The sequence below is a fragment of the Poromitra crassiceps genome (genome assembly GCF_964638095.1).
Source record: "Poromitra crassiceps genome assembly, chromosome: 12".
Classification (NCBI taxonomy): Eukaryota; Metazoa; Chordata; class Actinopteri; order Beryciformes; family Melamphaidae; genus Poromitra; species Poromitra crassiceps.
In genome coordinates, this window is record NC_139632.1 from 29640752 (window position 1) to 29661522 (window position 20771).

A 20771-nucleotide genomic window follows, 5' to 3' on the forward strand; every position below is an offset into this window, starting at 1 on the left:
CAGATCAAAGGGACTTATCGCGGATCTGTTAAACTAGTTTCGTAGTACAGGGCTCAGGTCTAACCCAGTTGTTTTCAAAAATGTTCAGATCCCTAAACTGACACAAATTCGTTTTTGTCCCAGGGTCCCCCATCTGATAAGATTTTAGATGTTTTATACATAATGTATGTGTATGAAAACACACTGAATGTATTAAAACATGAAACAAAAATTGTGATACATTATGTCATTGTGTTACTTATGGATGGAAGTATAGTGAAGATGTGATTCCCCCTTTTGCAGGGGACCCCCTGGGACCCTCAAGGACATGGACCCCACATTCATTGAGAACCACGTGGTCTAACTAGACAATTTGATTCCCCCCCTTTTTTCCCCTTAAGGGTATTGATGGGCAACACCCCGCAACAGTATAAGTTCCACACTCTGCAGCCGGACCCACGTGGGTTAAAACCTAATGGTCTTGTCCTCTTCCCATGCTTATAGGAGCTTGCATCAGCAGCAGTGGTACCGTTACTCCCCATCCTGTGACATGTATTACCATCGAGTCACACAGCCTGTTATTTGTCACACACACACAAGCTGCCTCTTTCAGCTCCGCCTTTAATTCAATTTCAGTCTGATGAGCGTCCACATTTTAGCTTGCTGCCATCCAAGCAAATACAGGACAAATGCCTCAAACTTAGTAACCTATCAAACCCCATCTGGCTGGGAGCCCAGAGCAAAAATATTAATCCCTAAAATAGTTGCCAAAGCATTTAATCAACATTTCAATGACTTCAAAGGTTTTGACTTTCAGCCCTCAAAGGCTGCTTTATCTGGGGTATGTCAGTGTCTTCAAAGGAAAATGTTTAAATGGAGAAAAAAGTATGGAGTCTCAGGGGGGGGGAAAGGGCAAAGGAAAATGAAAGGCCAAAAGCCTGATTTAGCTAATTTAATTTCAAGAAAAAGGCAGGACTAGAATGTATAAAAAAAATGTTTCAACCATTTGAGGTGTGCTTCACTTGTTATTCCTGACACTTCAACAGACAAATCATTTAACAGATCCAGTATCACAAATCAAGCATTCTGCATTTTTAGATCAATATTCAAAATGCATGTGTGACAGAAGGGGTTAAAATGAAACAATAATCTAATTCAACACTTTGAAATGGGCAAAAGTGCAGCTGAGCACTTTCAGATGTACATGGCAAAAGAAAACCTAATCTAAAGGAATAAAAGTCAGTATAAAATATAGGAAAAATTCATTCAACTATGATCTCAGGTGACTGATCATCCCAGACTCATATTGTATAAAAACATCTTTATTTACAGTTTAGCAGCAGATGGAGGTTGCTGTCATTCTTTAGCCTCAGTCTTTATCAGCAGTCCGTCTCAGAGGCATTTTGTAACAAAGAGTAAAAAACAAAGTATTCTACAGCCTCTACAGTATGTCCTCTCTGAGCTTCATCTGGAGATGGCCATGCGCTCCATACTTGGGGAGTATGGATTTTATCAGTTTGCAGTTCAGTGTGACTGCATGGCTGACTGTGGCAGTGGAAGAACCAGGGTGAGGAGGCACGGGAAGTTGTATTTTAGAAGGCCAGTTTCTTCATGAGGAGGTACACTCTGGAGTCCACCTCGAAGCCGTGCAGGTTGTTGGCGTCTCCCTGTAGCCTCATGAGGAGACCACCGTACGATACGTAGGCAGAGCTGCAACAAGCAGGACAATCAGTGTGAGAGCAGAAAACAGATGGCCCCAGATTAAAGATCAGAATGAGACTCTACAAAGTAAAAAAATAAAAAATAAAATAACAACAATAAATAAAAACTAGAACGACGGCACCGCGGATATATGCCTCCGCCAACAAGTGAGCAGTCGACATCCATGTCTGTCCAGACTTCAGTTCATCCTTGAGTCCAAGTCGAAAATGGCTTGGAAATGGCGTTCGTGTGCGTCGGAGAAGGACAAAGTGTTCATAAAATGTAAAAAGGGAGTCCCGCACACTGTTCAAACTTGCAATAAAGATTTATTCTGTGATGTTTTGGTCTGTGAGCTTTTTCAAACAAATGCTCAACAAAGGTTTGGACAGTGTGCGGGACTCCACCCTTTTTACTTTTTATGATTTTTGATGTAAAAATCCAAAGACATTTGATTTTTGTGCGTTTTTTTTTACATACATTGTTAAATATGTGCACTCTATGACCAGGGATGTGATCTAAAATAGTTAAAAAGTCACTTTTCATTTCAGTTCGACTTTAAAAACATATTTGGATAAATTACAATAATACAAAAGATATATACAGGCTGATGCACAAAGTTACATCATCACTCACAGGCGTGTGGCTGCTTCTGTTGAAGTCTCGTCACCCTCGATCTTATAAACCTTCCCATACATCACATAGTCAAACTGGTCCGCTCTGAAACATTGGACAAAGTAAAATGAGATCATCCCAATTTAAACCAACAATAAAAACCTGCATAGCTTAATGGACAGCGCTGCTTAGAATGTACACACTTAGGGGCTGTTCAGACAGGACGTTTGTATTTCAGATCCCCACGCTTTGGAAACCATGTCGAGAGCGCTTCCAACGTGCACAGACCGGAGTGTTTTTGTTTTCTTCCCCTGCCGTTTGCATGGCCCAGTCATGCGAGGGGACTCAGAGTGTATGCAAAATAAGATCTTGAAATACCCGAGAGCGGAGCCCCGCCGGCTTTTGCAGTGACATTAACGAGCAGCGCGCTTTTTCTCCAAATGTTCAACTTTTTTCAGCTTGAGACACCCAGAGCGCTCCACCCAAAAACACTAGCCACCAAGAGCGCTTAAACGCCAGGTGCGGTCCTTGCGCGTCTTACTATAGTACTATAGAGAATGAGTTGCAGAAAGGCGCTGGCTTCTCAAATACACACGTCCTGTCTGAACACACAGCCCCTTATGGTACTGTGAGGTGATTTGGATAAGTGTCCACCGAATGGTATTTATGGGTATATTATATTATGGAGATGTTTATGTTTAAAAAAAAATGACTGGACTGGATTTTAGAATAGAACAGAAATAGAATTAAGAATTTCTCTTAATTTTAAGTCAAGTGGATGTTGTTATATTTCTTTGGACATCATCTACCTGGATGACTGAAATGTTATGTTATGTTATGTTGTTATATTATGTTATGTCTAATTTTTAAGGTCAAACATGATCATATACCTAGACGGCCGGTCGTCCTGAGGATTGTACTCGCCATCATCCGGTGTTCCGTCTTCATATAACGTGCTGGCAATGACCAGCCTGAACTTGTCACCTAGATAAGAGACACACATAACATATTGGGTTCATAACATTCTGCGCTGAGACACCAAAGTAACTGTTCAGGCAACTCTGAATGAAAGTTAAAATTAGATAAGTCGACTACTGATCCTACATGACTATTATTGACTAAATGATTTGTCAATTACCGGTAAGTGTTGTTCCAATCAAAAATTAAATACAGTATATATACCGTAGGCAAAGACAAAATGGTGCTTTCTTACCAAGATCAACAGGATAGATCTGAATGTTCACATCCAAAATGAGGTCCATCTTGAAGGACTCACTTTCACAGTGTAGACGAGACACTGCAGCAAATCATCAAACATGGAAAAACTTGGGTTTAGGTTTAAAGCAGAAGCAAATTGATGGGGAAAAAATCCCAAGAGGCTTATAAACAACTTCAAATCAAAACAACAAAAATAAAGAAAGAATCCCAAACAAAAAAGGCAGATGATTCACCTAAGTTTTTGTTTGTTATTAGTTTTGTAATCAGAGATTAACTTTGACCCACCAGGCACAATTGCTAATGGATTCCAAAATCCACCGACCACTTTCTTCATTTCAACAGTCAGATACAATCTTTAGAAGAGATTGCTGAAGAATTTATGTTTTAAAGAAATTCCACCCACCTCTGTCAAACTTCTTTCCATCTGGATCAATGTCTTTCACATCAAAGATATCCTCAAACAGAATCCCAGCCATGTTTCTCCTGGTTTATGGTCTTTCTAAGCCTGAGGGGAAAACAAAATCAGTTGTGCAGTCTTTGTACAAAAGTTTAAATAAAAGCAACTGGCCTTGAAGGGCAGTTGTTGACACATACTGGGTGGTTTTATCCAGTGTTGAAGATGATACTTTTATAAAGTCTAGTACAAGTTCAACTTCTTTCACTTGCTCACTTGCTCCCTCGCCCGCCCTGCTGCATACATCACTGATGACCACTGCACATCGCAACCTCACCTGCTCTATGACATCATAATTAGGGCAATCACCTAATTAAAAAATCCCGGGGTCCACCCGCTATGCCGACCACCAGCAGAGCTGTCAGCCCAACACATTTGTGGGAGAGGTTAGGTTTAGGGTTAGGGTCTGGGGGAGGTTAGGTTTAGGTGTGGGGGGTGGGAGAGGTTAGGTTTAGGTGTAGGGGTGGGAGTCGGAGAGGTTGTCTGGGGGAGGTTAGCTCCAGCCGGTCCACCGACATGCTGCCTCGCTCAGCTCTGCTTGTGGACTATCGGCATTGCGGGCTGTCGGCACATAGAGGGGGCACCCACAGCCCAGGGGTGGAAGCCATCGTCTCTGTCTGGTTGCTCCCTACTTATACTCCCATCACTTATAGCCTCAGACTGATGACATCATCACTGAACTATAGTCTCAGGGCAATCAGCCTTAGGGCATTAATCTGTCCTAATTTAAAAATAGGACAGAGAGAGAACAGAGCCCACACTGCCAAATGTATATATATATAAAGATAGATAGATAAAAGTCTAAAGATAATAATAGGTCTGCGATTCAACACATAATATTAATTGACTGTCGGTCAGGAGCCTGTCTTGTCTGTATGTAGTAGTTCCTGTTTTGTTATTTTGTAACCATGATGTGTAATAATGCTAACGTTAATGTGTTATGATGGGTTGTATTGTTACTATGTAGCTAGCCCCGTTATGACTCTTTCCGTGTAGACTATGCTACCCTCATAACGGGGCTACTATGTAGCTAAAGTATGTTTTGTGCAGAATAATAATGTTAGCTGTGTCCCTGGCCGTTTTGAGGCTGTAGCTACCTCTTGGCTCTGGTTAACGTTAGCTCTTAGCATTAAGTTTAGCTTGTTTTGCTCGTAAAAACTCGCCAAACTTACCTAAAACGAGATGAAATTCTTTAAACTGCCCACTCTGCCCTCGCAGCAGTTACTCTCGCTTACACAGTGTGTTGTAGTATGTGGTGAATAACTTATTTCAGTAAAGTTTCATTCATTATTATCAAATGTAAAGTTACCGCGCAGGGACAATGTGCTCAACCTTTGACACATGCAACGCACAATCTCTTCCGGGTGAAACATCCACTAGTCGTTATTTACGACACTTGTCTCCACTTTCCAGCATGGGTTTCACAATAATGTGGTTGCTAGGTGTTTCGGCGTCCTTTCTGTGGACCGTTGCTAGCTAATGCACTGGTTGACTTTTGTTGTTTTAGCTACACATCATCGGTTGAACCAAATCCCTCCAGAATATGGACTGTATACGTACCAGTTCCGGATGATCAGCTAGCTAACGCGATAGCATACAAATTGACATTCGCAAGATGATATGTGAAAAAGGTGAGGCTAACATTCTCATTATTAACTACCTTTCTTACCTAATTAGCTTGGTAGCTAACGTTAGCTTGCCACATTTGTAACGGTGTTGTAGAGTCCACAAGTTCACTCTAGTAACTTTGCTGAAATGTAGCCTGTCTAACAATACATTCTGTGTACACATATTGGTTTTGTAGCTTTTAGAACCGTAGTCTTTAAATATTTAACAAGATTTCTTATCTTAACACTGAAATTGGAGAGAGAGAAAGTGGAGGAGGAACCCTATAAAACATTTATTCAGTGATACACGTTTACTCTATTTACCACCAGCTAACGTTACTGAAAACCTAAACACACCACTAAAGCATCTAAAATGCATGTAGCCTTTATTGCAGGTGTTTTGGTCTTTGGTACATCAAGACTCCAAAATATCAGTAGCTTATCAATTACATTTAAAATGAGAGTTGTTTGTAATAATGAAGTAGCTAGATTAGATATTGTGTTTCTTTGATTATTTTCTCTGGAAGACAAATTGATTTTGGACACACACACACACACACACACACACACACACACACACAATTGCAGGTCATGTCATAACAAACATATCGCAACAACACAAATAGTAACATGCATGTCGTGCCCCTGCAGGTCCTCGAGAGTGCTCAGTGGCATAACAAAAGCTTTTCAATGGGAGTACAGATCTTCGCTGTCACTAGCCATTATAAAAGGTCTTGGGTGCTCATATGAGTTCCAGGGAGGCAGCCAAGATGGGGGACATCTTGGCCATGGAGGCTGATCTTCTTGGCATGATCAAGGAGGTAAACAGCACCACCCAGAAAGCAGTTCTCCTCTGATACCACTTGTGCTTGCATTTTAAGTTATTTGGTATCTTTCCTTTGTCTTGCCAGTACCTTAAGGTTGGAGAATTCGAAGAGACAATGCAGAGTTTTGACAAGGAGTGCAAACACAAAGGCAAACTCGTCCCAAAGCCTCAAGGAAATACTCTCCGAGACTCAAAGATTCTCATCATCCAGGTAATTTTAATTCTTATTTGTGGTGTTTTTGATAAGATGTTTTACAGAATTATTGTCCTCCAATCAGCTGCTGCATCACTCCCTCTTTTCCCCTACAGAAAGACCTCCTGAGCTCCTTTGACGATGGAGACCACAAGGTGTTCTTTGAGCTGTGGATGGAGAATGTTCCCCCTGAGCTCATAGACACAGACGCCCAGGCCCAGCGGCTGGAGTTCTACCTTCACATCCACTTTACCATCTACCCACTGAAGAACCACCCGGGAAGACACGTACGTAGACCGCTGCAGCCTCAGTCTCAGACACTCAGTCTGTTTTTGTGGCTTACATTTTCACAGAGAACTACATGTACTGTAGTGATGTAGTGGCTTAAGGGGAATAGCGTGATCCTCCCACAGGCTTTAATTGAAACTTCTAACTTCAACACTTTTGAAACTGTCTCTTGACAGATATGACATCAGAAGAGACAGAAAAAAGTATCGAGAGACAGTTTCAAAAGTGTCGTGCGACAAAGCATACATTTTTCTTTAGGGCAGGGGTGTCAAACATACGGCCCAGGGGCCAGAATGAGCCTGCCAAAGGGTCCAATCCGGCCCACTGGATGACTTTGCAAAGTTTGAAAATTGTACTGAGAAGTCGATTCCAATTTTTCAAGCTCGGGATTTGACACCTATTGATGCACTTGTGAAGGCTAAGAGGTACCAAGTTCCAGGAGCAAGTTATAATATTAAGTAGCCTATTCATGTTTTCTGTATTCATTACTAAATAAATGGTAAACTATTTTCAAAACCCTTGAATATAGAGAATAATTGTACAGTTGCAGTCAATTGTAATGCACAGTTACAGACAGTAAATTTGATATCATATTATAGGCCTATGGTAGCTGAGATAACCTGAAAACGTGTTCTTAAAATGTACCTGTACGCCTAATATTTACACTAAACGATTGTTATTTATAGGTTATTATGCATTGCTTTTCTTTGTCTGACCCACTTGAGACCAAATTGGGTCCCATGGGGCCCGTTGACTAAAATGAGTTTGACACCCCTGCTTTAGGGAAAGTGGGTTCACCAAAAATGTAAATAACAACAACACATCACAAAAGAACTGGTATGTGATGGACATCACAAACTGATAAGGGTGACCTTTTTTCAAACCCAGTCCTGTTTCTCAAGCCTTATCATGTATTCCATATCTCACCATATAGCATCAGGTGCTGTTTTGCAATATGTCCACTAAGCTGTGCTACAGGCACTCTTCACCCATACTTCATTGACACAGTGGGCTAGGTACCACATCTTTTATAAACCACATGACATCAAATTGTTTTCAACCAACAGATGTCCTCGTTGCACTATGCGAGCGCTCATTCGTCCCAAACCTAAACGTTGAAACATGCCTTTCACTGAGCAGGTCATTTCAGCTCTTCGTGTCAATTCAGTTTCTACCAGTGTCCTTTCACAACTCATTTAGTTATCTGTGGCGATGACAGGCCAAGAGACAAAATCATACAGTTGAAAGGAGTGCTTTAAATATATAGTACATTGAGTCAGTAAGATCTGAGGTGTTGAGCTTGTTTGATATTATGCTTAGCAGCTGCAAAGAAATCAAGCTGTGGGAAACACAGTCTAGGAATGAACTTTTCTGTCCTGAATTTGTCCCCCAGGACCGGGCTGAGTTTGAGGACAGGATCTCACACTTCAAGCGATACCTGGAGACTCGGGGGGCAGCACTGAGCCAGACCACCGACTTCCTGCCTTACTACGCCCTGCCCTTCGTACCCAACCCCACAGTCCACCCCTCCTTCAGAGATCTCTTCCAGGTGCTCAGCCCCCCCCCCCCCCCAGCAGATTCCTCTATTTATTCATGGAGAATAGCTTAGAATCTGAAAAATGCTGAGTTGCTGACTCACCTGTAACAAATGTCAGTGTAGGTCGTAGGCCTGTAAAGTGAGTTTGTTTTGTAGTTTTACTCGTTAATAGCCTGTGTTTTGTGTATTCAGGATTCCTGGATGCCAGAGCTGAAGGTGAAACTGGAACAGTTCCTGTCAGTGACCTTGAAGCCCTCCAACTCTCCAAGGCTGCTGACTTTATATGTATCCTTTGGTTTGGCAGGCACACATGTTGTTGATGAGAAAGGTTCAGAGAAAGGGGGCGAACTTGGCGAACAGCATGATCCTCCCACGCGTCACTGTCAGGTGAAAAGAAGCGACGGGCACTGCACATGTATCGGAGGAAGCATGTGCTAGTCTACGACTCTCCCCAGATCGGCAGAGGGGGTGGAGCAACGATCAGGACAGCAGGGTGAATTGGCCAAGTACGACTGGGGAGAAAAACCAAAAAAGAAAAAGAAAAGAAAGGTTCAGAGAAACATGCTTGTGACTGTAAGTTACTGTAGGGACTCACTCACTAAAAGAAGAACAGTTGCTCAATGAACCAGCTATGGATGTAGACGTTTACAGTGCTGATGGGTGACTTGATTCAACGTCTTTCTCAGCAGTGTAATATCAGAAGCAGTGATGCAAACCTAACAGCATCAAAACCGTTCAGTATTATAAATGGCCCGCAACTCCTAAGTTGTAGTGGAAAGACCACCATTGATGAAATGCTGAGCTCACCTTTTTATACTGCTATTGGATCAGGCCCTTGGCAGTGTCATTCTGCCAGATGGCCAGTGGTCAACTCTCTAAGACTATTCATGCCACACTTGACAACCCTCAGTGGGTTGGCTTACGAAAGCCGTGTCGCATTAAGTTCAGGCTCTGTAGACCCGTCTGGGGAGACAAAAGGCTCTAGAAATTGGCTCTAAAATAATAAATCACCAGCAAGTGGAAGAAATACACAACACAATCCAGAGGGGAACGCCTCAGGATTCAATTCAGCCCAGCTACAGACGGGCTTCTCTTTCTTCTTCTAACTGAGATGCACATTTACTAAGTCTAAATAAAAAAAGGCCTTTCTGTAGGTGACTAAAGAGGTCGTTAACATTCAGACTGTTGACCAGCTTCATATCCTGCAAACTAGGGCTGGGTGATAATTCAGTATAGTCGTTTATCGTCTTTCAGTGGAATCATATTGGGATGATATGAATGTATTTTAATATTGTGACACATTTCTGCTGTCTAAATTGATGATGACAAGCAAACTACTTAAAAACTCACAAAGTGAAGTCTGGTAGGAATATTATTTGAATATTTTTGTTTTGTTTGACATCACACCTAACAGTACCATTCAGTTCAATGAGATGGACATTAATTATTTAACGTGATGTGAACCATGATATATATTGATGACATTGACATCCCATAAAATGTCATGAGAAAAAAGTGATTAATCTACTAAAGCCCCTTTTATACTTTTTTACATCAAAAGTCCCACTAGTACATGTGTTTTTGTTACCCAGGAAAGCAGCAGGGGGTAGCAGCAGCAGCATCGCCTTTTAAACTTTTATATCGCACTCTCAACCCACGTTTCTCCACCGCTGCGGGCTGTCTCTTCCCCCTCCCTTTTCCCTTCGTCTCTCATGGCGCTGTGTCAGGCCACCCAAAACAAAATGGAAACTTCAGAGTAAAAATGTCAAACTAATGTCATTTAAACAAGTAAATAGCCTGACTGATGCACGTTTGAGGAGAAAAAGGTGTTTCAACAAACAAAGCAGCAAACATTGTATCAAAAATACTCGTGATGTTAAGATTACATAAAATGGCTTTAAAGCATGACTCAAAATGTCTAACGTTACAACGAGGGTTTTATTTTTGAGAGAGCTAAAGCGGACGACCTACTTACATTCTGGCTGACTTGATACTGTCTGCGCCTGGGCTGTGGGGTGCACTCGTGCATGAGAGATGCTTTTTTCTCTCTGCATATTCCCCTAATCTAATGTAAAATAATTAACCGTTAAGAAAGTCGAATTTCAGGCTGTGGCAATCACTGAATCTCACTGACTCACGCTGGAAAAGGGGCGGCAACTCAGGAGGACGAGAAGCAAGGTCGGAAAATCATGGGTTGGACAACCGCCAAGATTTATATCGCCAGCCGGAGCATAGCCGCAGTGTAAAATCCCATCTCACTTGCAGGGTTGCTCTATCGGCTAAACGGCCCGGCTTGGAAACTTTTAAACTGAAGAAAATGCCACTAGTTTGTGGATATTAGTGGGATTTTTGGCCAGCCTAAAAGGATGGGAGAGGGGTTTTTACGTGACGCTCTTCACGCCATGGCGATATCAATCTTGGTGGTGGTCCAACGTGTGATTTTCCGACCCTGTTTTCTCCTCCTCCTGATTTGCCGCCCCTTTTCCAGCGTGAGTCAGTGAGATTCAGTGATTCCCACAGGCTGAAATTCGACTTTCTTAACAGTTAATTACTTTACATTGATGGAATACTGTATGCCGACAGAACAAAGCATCTCTCTCTCATGCTGCATGCACGAGTGCCAGGCAGCAGGCGCATAGACTGCGTCAAGTCAGCCAGAATGTAAGTAGGTCATCAGCTTTAGCTCTTTCAAAATAAAACCCTCGTTGTAACGTTAACAATTAATTAACATTTTTAGTAATGCTTTACAGCCACAGTTTCACTATTATGTAATCTTAACATCAAAACAAGTATTTTGATACAATGTTTGCTGCTTCGTTTGTTGAAACACCTTTTTCTCCTCCAACGTGCATCAGTGAGGCTATTTACTTGTTTAAATGACATTAGTTTGAAATTTGTAGCTGGAAGTTTCCATTTTGTTTTGGCTGGCCTGAACAGCCAAAAAACATGTACTAGTGGGACTATTTTTATTTTTATCTTTTTCTGAACAACATACGAACAAGACAAACAGGCTCAGACACATGAAAACAAAAGAGAGAAAAAACAAATAAACAAACAAACAAAAACACATTATCAACATTCAGTGTGACGTCGTGCTACCAGTCTTGTAAGATGCTTATATGCTTATAAGTATTGTGCCCAGGATCCCACACAGGGGATCCATGGGGAACCAGTCTGGCGAATCACCTGTTGCCCCCAACCTCAACGAGGTACGTTAGAAACGGGTCCCAGATGGCAGAGAATTTCTTAAGTGAGTCAGTCCTCAGGAACCTAAGTCTCTCCATCCGTATAACAGAGGTCATATCCGTCAGCCACAGTTTAAAAGAGGGTGAGGAGGGGGACTTCCATTCCTTCAGGATTAGTTTCTTGGCAACAGTTGTCCCTTGTGTCAAAGACTGTTGTACAGCTGTAGGGAAGTTCAGAGAAGACTCCGAGCATCCAAAGATGGCGAGTTCTGCCTCCGGCTGAAGTGCGAGCCTTAGAGTACCAGTCAAATATTTTGGCCCAGAATTCCGTTGAAGGGCAGAACCAAAAGGCATGAGATAGTGTGCCCTCCGACACTTGACACCTTTCACACAGTGGTGATACAGTAGGATAAATCTTGTGTAATTTCTGCTTGGAGTAGTGGAGACAGTGGTGTCTGCTATTAACTGAGCAGAGTTGCACAACCGACAAACTCCTTTCCCATATAATGTCAGATAAATCAGTACCAAGTTCCTCCTGCCATGCTTCTCTAATCCTCTCAGTAGAGGCCATCGTGCAGACTAGTGGGACTATTGATGTAAAAAAGGTTTAATACATCCTCCTTCAACATCTGAGCTGTGCAGTGGAGTGATGAGGTTTCTTTCTTTGTTTTTTGGATTAGCGTTGCCTTATATTTGAACTTAAGCTTTAGTGTTTCGGTCACATTCATAACTGTGTTTATATTTGATCTTAAGCTTCAGTGTTTGGGTCTCATGGACATTCATAACTTAACTATGTTTGCTCACTCAAGTGTGATTTTGGCATGGAGCTATCCCTCCTGTAAAACAAACTTGGGATGGGCAGTTCTGATCCTGGTGTCTCTGGAGCCACATCATACGTGTAACTTACTGAACCCTAAGCAAACGGTTGCAGGTGACAAAATCCAAATCCAAACAGGATGTACCCCATCAAAACACGTTGTTTCAATTTAATCTGATCTACAATGAACTAAATCTTTAATTAAAGCTCTTTTTGTTTTTATTCTGGGAAGAGTGCTTTGGAGCCGCCTTTTTTTTGGGATTACCGTACTTAAGATGTACTGCATAATGTATGTTGACGTGTCTTGTCACAGTGAAATGTGATATCTGTTAAAAATAAAAAAAATGCCTTCATGCATTTGATCAATTAGGGTTAAGAGTTTTTTCTTTAACCTGCATGATGCAGAAGGAGGGCGGGAGGACTACCAAAGGTAATTGTTCCTCTCAAGTCTGTCGTGAAGAGCAAATATTCTTCTAGTCCGCCTTTTGCAATGTATGGTTTGAATGAAATGAAGAGTTGAAATTGAACATTTGAAAAAGTGACACCCATTGCAAAATGAGTGGTGGCAACAATTGTGAAATACCATTTCACTTATGAATGATTTTTACTGTCCCATCGTACAGAAATAACCATAACATATCTGTGGGGGTTGATTTGTTTTGAGTTGTTGATCGATACCAATGACCCTACTTTGCCAGGTGAGTTTTCTTGCTTCCAAAACTCACTTTCTGGCCTGTTTTGGAAGAAGTTCACACTCATTGAAACTGTATCTCGCATTTTGGGATGAAACCCTTCAAATGTAATGACAAGCATAAGTGTTACCTTAAATCAGAGGTGTCCAAACTTGTTTGAATTGGGGCCAGATTAGATCATGTGAAAACACCGGGGGGGCCAGCTGCTTCTCACATCATATGGGCGATTAAAAAACAAACAAACAAAAAACATACAATCCAATTGTACTCTAAGGATTTTGTTTACCATCTGAAAACATGGCATTGCCATTCGGATCAATGAGTTGAACATGAATTTGATTATTTGATGTGATGTAGCATGCGTGAACCGTGTTGTGATATACTGTAATTGATATTGATAAAATCCGTATGATTATCATGTTATTGATTTCAACCATATCTTCCAGCCCTAGGTCAAGGTATGTCCTATGTTTGTTCTTCTTTGAACTTTGTTGTGATTTGGGTGGGGCCGGGGTTATGGGTCCAGTGCGGAGGGAGGGGGACTTGAATGTATGTTTGTGATTAGGTAGGTGTACGTGCAAGGTTCCCACAGGTCCTTGAAATACTTTAAAGTTTGAGAATTTGAGGGCGGGCCTGGATTTATTATTATTATTATTATTATTATTATTATTATTATTATTATTATTATTATTATTGACACATTTCTAACTTAACATTTAGTAAATAGGTTTAACACAGCACAATTGAGAAGTGTCCACACATTCAAGCCTCTCATCCCTCTCTTTAATTGCCGTCTGAGCTTCTGTAAAGCTGCTAGTTCTCACTATGAAAATGATCAGTGTTGTAACAGTAATTAACTTTGATCCGTGTCTCAAACGATGCTGTGTTGGGCCCTTGAATTTGAGGTTATTGGGCCTGGAATGTCCTTGAAAAGTCCTTGAAGTTATTGATGTCTATGAAGGTGTGGGAACCCTGATGTGGTTATTGTGTTTTTGTTTCCTGTGTTTGTGTGTTGAAAAAAGGCTAAAGAGCTAATAGAAATTTGATCAGTGTCACACACAAAAAGGAAACACTTGTGTGTGTGTTTGTGTGTGTGTCTGTGTCTGTGTGTGTGCATGTGTGCGTGCGCACGTGCATGACTACACAGAGGCCATGCAGCAGTTACAGCTGCAGCTGTTGGAGTCGGAGCGGCGGTCCTCCAGCTACGTGCGCAAGTTCAGCAAGATGCAGGCAGACTACCACAACCTGATCGGCATCACCGCCGAGCTGGTCGACTCGCTGGAGGCCACCATCAGAGGCACAATGGTACACACACTGACACACCACAAGCTACAAACACACACTACACCAACGCACAAGCTACAAACACACTACACAGAGAAATGCACAAGCTACAAACACACACTACACACTGACGCGCAAGCTACAAACACACACTACAAAGAGACATGCTGCACAATTGCTACAAACACACACTACACACACTGACGCACAAGCTACAAACCCACACTACACAGAGACGCGCACAAGTCAGAGACACAGATCCTCAAACTGTTGAAGGGTGCTTGCACACTGACAAAGACATGGATAGAGTTAGGGCTGGGCGGTATGGACCAAAAATCATATCTTTGTATTTTTAGGCTGAATGGCCATTAATTTTTCCCCAGACGTTTTGAAAAATCTGTATAAAAAGAGTTTGACTTGGACAAACCAAACCAGCTATTCAGAATCAGGAGAGACCGTAGAACATTTCACTCAGACCAAAAAGACCAAAAAAGACCGCCCCCAACCCCCCCCCGGCTTTTTACTTTTCTTTTTCTACCTTCCTAAGACACCCAAATGTTTGTAGACGCACACACACACGCAGACACACACACGCACACAGGCCAGGCGACAAAGCCCTTTAACACCGACCAAAGATGGCAAACCCCCTCCTCCACTCCCTCCCTCCCTTAAAAAAAGAAAAATAAGACAATGTTTTTTTTGGGGGGGTGGTCTTATGAGGATGGAGAGGAGAGGGCTCCGTCTTATCTCTTTAGAAACTAACACACACCTGCCAAAACTCCTGATTTTCGCAGGAGTCTCCCTGTTTTTAACCCTTTCTCCGGCTGTGCTCCCGATTGGTAATTTCTCCCGTTACTGTCTTTCAGAGGCTCTAGCAGGCTTAGTTCAAAAGCCAGAGTGATGTTTCTGGTATCCTACGAAACTTGGTACCAACCATGCCATGCTAGTTTGTCAGTAAGAGGGATAAATAATGCTCCAAAGTTAGGCAACATTTTGGCGAGGGAAAAACTATTTTCAAAGGGGTCCCATGACCTCTCACCAGAAGACATCTGAATGAAAATCAGTTCTCCATGAGTCTCCACTTTACAGATAAATTGGGATTTTTCGATAGGGTAGGAAGAAGATTCATAGTAATCAATGAAGACAAATATTTTTTATTACCGCCACAAATAGATTTGGATTCTGTGGGAAACACTGCTCTCCCCCCCCCCCCCCCCCCCCATCACTCTCTCTCACTATATTTGCGCTCTCGGGCCCGCCTGCCCGCCTGCTGTGTTTTCAGATCTCCCCTGAGTACCTGCAGAGTGTGTGTGTCCGCCTCATCAGCAGCCAGATGAGGCAGAGTGTGGCGCAGAGCGCTGACTTCACCCGGCCTGGCACAGTGAGTAGCTCTTCCCTCTTCCTCTCCTTCACGCCTCACTACAGTACAGGTGGGTTTCCATCCACCTGTTTTTATGTAAATTTTCAATTTGCGCACAAAAACCCAGAGTAGACTGGAAATGCCGAAAAGTTTGAAAAAACCTCCAAATACGCTTGGGGGAGGTGGAAAAGTTGACGTAACAATAAAAGGTAAATGCGATCAAGTGCAGTGGAAACAGATTCAGCGAATTTTCCGTTGTCTCGGTTCACCTCGTTTAACCAAACTCCATTCAAAAACATGCACTTTCCCGTTGCCTTGCTTACTGGCAACGGTTAACAACACCTCGACCATAAAACAGGACAAGGGCTTGTTATGAATAGGTAGGCTATATGAAGCACTCTACATGCTGGCATACACATACACTTGTAAGGTAAATAAGCAACGCATATTCAGGTACAGTTTGAAGGTTTTAGACTGCTGGTGCACTTCCCCGCCGCCGTGTGTTTTAACAGAAGACTGCGGGATTAACAGGGGACTGACTCATTTCTATAATTGACATTTTATTCACTTACAGTAACTACCCGGTGGATTATATGCCAGATTAAAGAGTGGCGCCTGGTAATCCATTTTGTGGTGTAGTTTATAACAAGAAACTTAATGAATAAAGCTCGGCAAGACAACGGCACGTATCGGGTGTTACGTTAATTATTAGAGGCATACAGCACAACTGGTTGCACCCTCATTAACAACTCATAATATTCGCACAACAGTAGTGTGTGGAAACGCACACAATTTCGCATTTTCCTTTGCCGATTTTCTGAAAATTCGGTTAAAATCTGCGATGCTTTTGGATGGAAACCCAACTACTGACTTCACCCAGCCTGACACAGTGAGTGTCTCCTCTCCCTCTCCTTCACACCTCACGGACGGAAGAACAGTGTCTGAATTTCCCCCGAGGCCTCAAGGCAAGATGCTCTTTCAAATAACAACCACAGGAAGTGTCAGGTGGCCACCGCCTAGACGCCATGCTCACTCTTCTGTCAGGTGGCCACCGCCTAGACGCCATGCTCACTCTTCTGTCAGGTGGCCACCGCCTAGACGCCATGCTCACTCTTCTGTCAGGTGGCCACCGCCTAGACGGGCCCATGCTCACTCTTCTGTCAGGTGGCCACCGCCTAGACGGGCCCATGCTCACTCTTCTAATAGTGACAGGAATCACTATGGTAACACTTTAGTGGGATAGGCCACCTACAGACACTCTATCAAGTATTTGTAACATCTCCACAGCTTATTAGTCAACAATTCAACGCTTTGTTCTACAGATTATCTCCCTCCCTCTCATACATTAATATGGTGGTAATTTCTGAGGTGGTACTTGGTGTAAAAAGGTTGAGAACCACTGTTATAGACTAGTATATGTGACAATCCATGAACATACCTATTACAGTAGGTGCAGGTGTGTGGAACGGGAGGCAAACATAATCTGTTGAATCTCAAATAAAGCTATTAAAACAACGTCTACAGATAATGCCAAACAGTTGAATTGTCTAATGTCAACTAATAGGCCCTAAGCTGTTGAAATGTTCCAAGACTCTCTGTAGACAGACTATCCAAATGAAGTGTTCCCATAACGGTTCTCAGGGCCGTCTGTCACAGCTATTGGTCACGTCGTCGACACTGCATTTTTACATCAGCGGTAAGGGAAAGGTCAACTCTGTCATCGGTGGCATAGGCAGTTTTCTACTGCCATAAACTGTCCCTTTGCACATCGTTCAGCCAACTGTGTATTTACACATGTAAGACTGAGTAAACAGACTTTACAGTGATAAGTCATTGCTAAAGCTGTTCAAATTAGCACAGCGCTCTTATGAAACAGCACCAGTCAGCCGTGCGTGAAACAGTGATAGAGATATAGCGTATAATACTATGTTCCCTCTATATCTGTGGTTGTCGCCTCAAAGCCCCTACAGTTTGTTTCCCATGGAAACAGTTGCCTGTATCCTGTTGTTACATCATGTACGTTAATGTGCAAGGCTTGTTAGAAAGAGCGGTGTCATATTAGCTATACGGTGAATGCTTTTGACTTGCTTGCTAGTCCAAGTATACTGTAATTCCAGCCTAAAGGTGTCTAGCACGTACCGTGTTTGGCAGCTGCTGCACTGTGGCACTAAATGCGAATGAGGGGAGAAAAGGTGTAATTCCCACCTGGATACAAACCAAAACATTCCCCTTAACGTTATCTGAATGTGAATCTGAACCTTGACAGCCAAACCTGCCGCCACTGCCCTTCATTGTGATGCTGAACTCAATCTGATTTCGTTCTGCTTGTACTCAAACGGCTTCTTCCTCTGTGTGTGTGTGTGTGTGTGTGTGTGTGTGTGTGTGTGTGTGTGTGTGTGTGTGTGTGTGTGTGTGTGTGTGTGTGTGTGTGTGTGTGTGTGTGTGTTTTTTTTCGTGTGTGATGCTCTGTCCCTGAAGGGATATTACTCTATGAGTCCCTATGATGACGGCTATGTAAGTTTCATCCGTTTTCACCTTTACCTCCCTGGCATCCTGCCCACCTCCACTTCCTCTCCGCTCCTCGTCTTGCCCGTGCCTCGCCCGTCTCTCCTCCTCCTCCTCCTCCTCCTCATCCTCGTCTCTCTCTCTCTCTCTCTCTCGCTCTCTCTCTTCTTCCTTCACTAGTTGCTATACCTTTCATCGCCTGCCTTTGTGCTTGTCCTATATTCCCTCCTATTATAGCTGCCATTTAGATTGCCCTCGTTTAATGGGATGTATGGCCTTGTTTGTGGTAAGAATGGGCCCCATTGTCTGGCCGCTTGTTGAGCCAAACAAGAGCGTCCCTCTCTAAGGGTATACCTCGTCATAAACATTCATTTGTTCGCAAAACACGGCAGTCATTGTCAGATCTCTCAACGTATTATCTTTTTTTTTTTTCTTTTTTTTTAACCAGGTAAAGGCCGTCAGTTTTGCTCCCTTCTCGCTACGGTTCCTCCTCTAACATTACCGTTTGTTTTGAACCCAGACAGACCCGTGAGAGACAGACCCGTGAGAGGAGAAGAATCAACACAAGGCACTTTGATGAAAAAACACTTTTCCCACGCTCAGCTTGTCAAACAGGCAGAGATGGGGAGTAACTAACTCGGTACAAATAATTTTGTTACTGTACTTAACTCATTCACTGCCAATATCTGACTGGCATTTTTGGCACAGGCCAAGTATTTCCATAATGTTTGGTCATCTTTCAAGACCCACAGTAAATTCTGTACTAGGACTACAGTGATGTCCAATACCTCGAAATGAAGATCTAAGTCTCTACTTTCACCCCCAAAAAGAAAGTTAGCTTTTAGCATGTTCTGTACTCTACTTATAACCCTTTTTATACACCCCATGTTCACCAAAAAAGCCTGTCTGGGAAGAGAAAAGGGAGAAAAAAGCATTTTTGTAAAAGGGCACAATCTCAGGCATAACTCACTCTCAATTCTTTTATTTTGAACTGTATTGACATCAGACATGTAAATACTATTCGTTAGGACACAAATGACAAAAAAAATATATATATATATATATATATATACACACATGAAGTGCTTTTTTTTTACATTCAACAATACAGTTTACTCGGTGTGAGTGTGCAGACAGACAGACAGACAGACAGACAGACAGACACACCGACAGACAGACAGAGACAGACAGACAGACAGACACACACACACACACACACACACACACACACACACACACACACACACACGATCCCCCTTTTAGATTTCTAACCCAACACAGGATAAGCAATAACCACGCCCTGTGGCGCTGGGATTGGCCAGGAGCAACACTGGAGGGCGAGCAGCCCAGCGATTTCATGAACCAACTGAAGAATCTTGAGAAGGACAGCGGGCTGCTGTGAGTGCCTTCTGCCCGCTGCTGCCTAGCTGTTCCTGTGTTTATTTTGATTTGTTCTGGTACACCGTCCTCGTCCATGTCTCCCTGTCATATCTATGATCGTTCCCGTTTTCCCCTCGGCTATTCAACACGTCCTCACCGCCCTCGCAAACTGATCGATCATTTCCTCATTCCTCCGATGATCAAACACATCTCTTGATTACTTTCTCCCGTTTTCTCCTGGCTGGCACAGAGGAAGGCGACTCCAGCTCGGCGTTTCAATGTTTCTCCTGTCTGCACAAGGAAGCGTTACCCGTTCTCTGCATTTCCTCTTGCATCAATTTCAAAACAACAGCTGCGGTATGTGTTTGATCGCGTGCTGTCGGCTACCCTTTGAAGGCAGGGACCTGTGTCTGTGTGACAGGCTGGGCAAGTGTTTGCTGCAGGCGCTGCACCAATAAAAACAAAAACACGTCAAACACGTCCTTGGCGGGGAAGGCCATTGCTGATAACACGTCAAAGACGTCATTGGCGGTGAATGAGTTAAGTAGGATTTTCAGGTATCTGTACTTTACTGAGTAACGTGATTTATTTATCTTTTTACTTTTACTTCCTACATTTTAACACAAATATCTGTACTTTCTACTCCTTACATTTTCAAAATAGGCTAGTTACTTTAGTTTTAACGCACGACAGACAAAAAATGTAACGTTGGTTGTCTGTCTCTCTCGTCTTGCGTTGTCCCAGCTTTCACACATTATGTCCACCTTTTTTGTGGAAAAACCATAGCACACAAATTATTAATGAAAGTGTAGTCTTTATACATCTTAAAACATGTTTGGAGGGGATCTTTTAAGTTTAATAGTCTTCAAATTATATTAATATGATGTGAGTTTCAGTTAGCTTTGCTCAGAAACAGCCGGTAGAAATACTTTTTACTTTTATACCTTATTACATTTCAGAGCCTGTGCTTTTTTTTTTTTTACTTTTACTTGAGTAAACAAGTTGAATCAGTACTTCTATTTTTAGCAGTCTTTTCTTTTTACTGTACTTATACTTAAGTAAAGAATGTTTGTACTTTTCCCATCTCTGAGTCTGCAAACAGCGTAGCTTGAAACAGAATCATTTGAAAATTA

At 42.5% G+C, this 20771-nt stretch overlaps 2 protein-coding genes across 2 annotated transcripts in view; one reads left to right on the top strand and one right to left on the bottom strand.

The window, feature by feature from the left end:
* Positions 1-1330: 1330 nt before the first annotated feature.
* polr2h (RNA polymerase II, I and III subunit H) lies at positions 1331-5285 on the bottom strand. Its single transcript, XM_083648016.1, has 6 exons — positions 5137-5285; positions 3914-4015; positions 3506-3589; positions 3183-3276; positions 2314-2397; positions 1331-1689 (listed from the first exon to the last, which is right to left on the bottom strand). The coding sequence occupies exons 2-6, from the start codon at positions 3984-3986 to the stop codon at positions 1572-1574; spliced, it is 453 nt and encodes a 150-aa protein (XP_083504142.1). The 5' UTR covers positions 3987-4015; positions 5137-5285; the 3' UTR covers positions 1331-1571.
* Positions 5286-5457: 172 nt separating this feature from the next.
* armc9 (armadillo repeat containing 9) overlaps positions 5458-20771 on the top strand; it is a 60909-nt gene continuing 45595 nt past the window's right edge. Inside the window, exons 1-10 of the mRNA XM_083647510.1 lie at positions 5458-5595; positions 6223-6392; positions 6483-6608; positions 6707-6877; positions 8272-8427; positions 8608-8700; positions 12823-12847; positions 14257-14414; positions 15676-15774; positions 18232-18267. Coding sequence (XP_083503636.1) covers positions 6318-6392; positions 6483-6608; positions 6707-6877; positions 8272-8427; positions 8608-8700; positions 12823-12847; positions 14257-14414; positions 15676-15774; positions 18232-18267 — 939 coding nt within the window. The 5' untranslated portion in view covers positions 5458-5595; positions 6223-6317. The remainder of the gene's footprint in view (positions 5596-6222; positions 6393-6482; positions 6609-6706; positions 6878-8271; positions 8428-8607; positions 8701-12822; positions 12848-14256; positions 14415-15675; positions 15775-18231; positions 18268-20771) is intronic.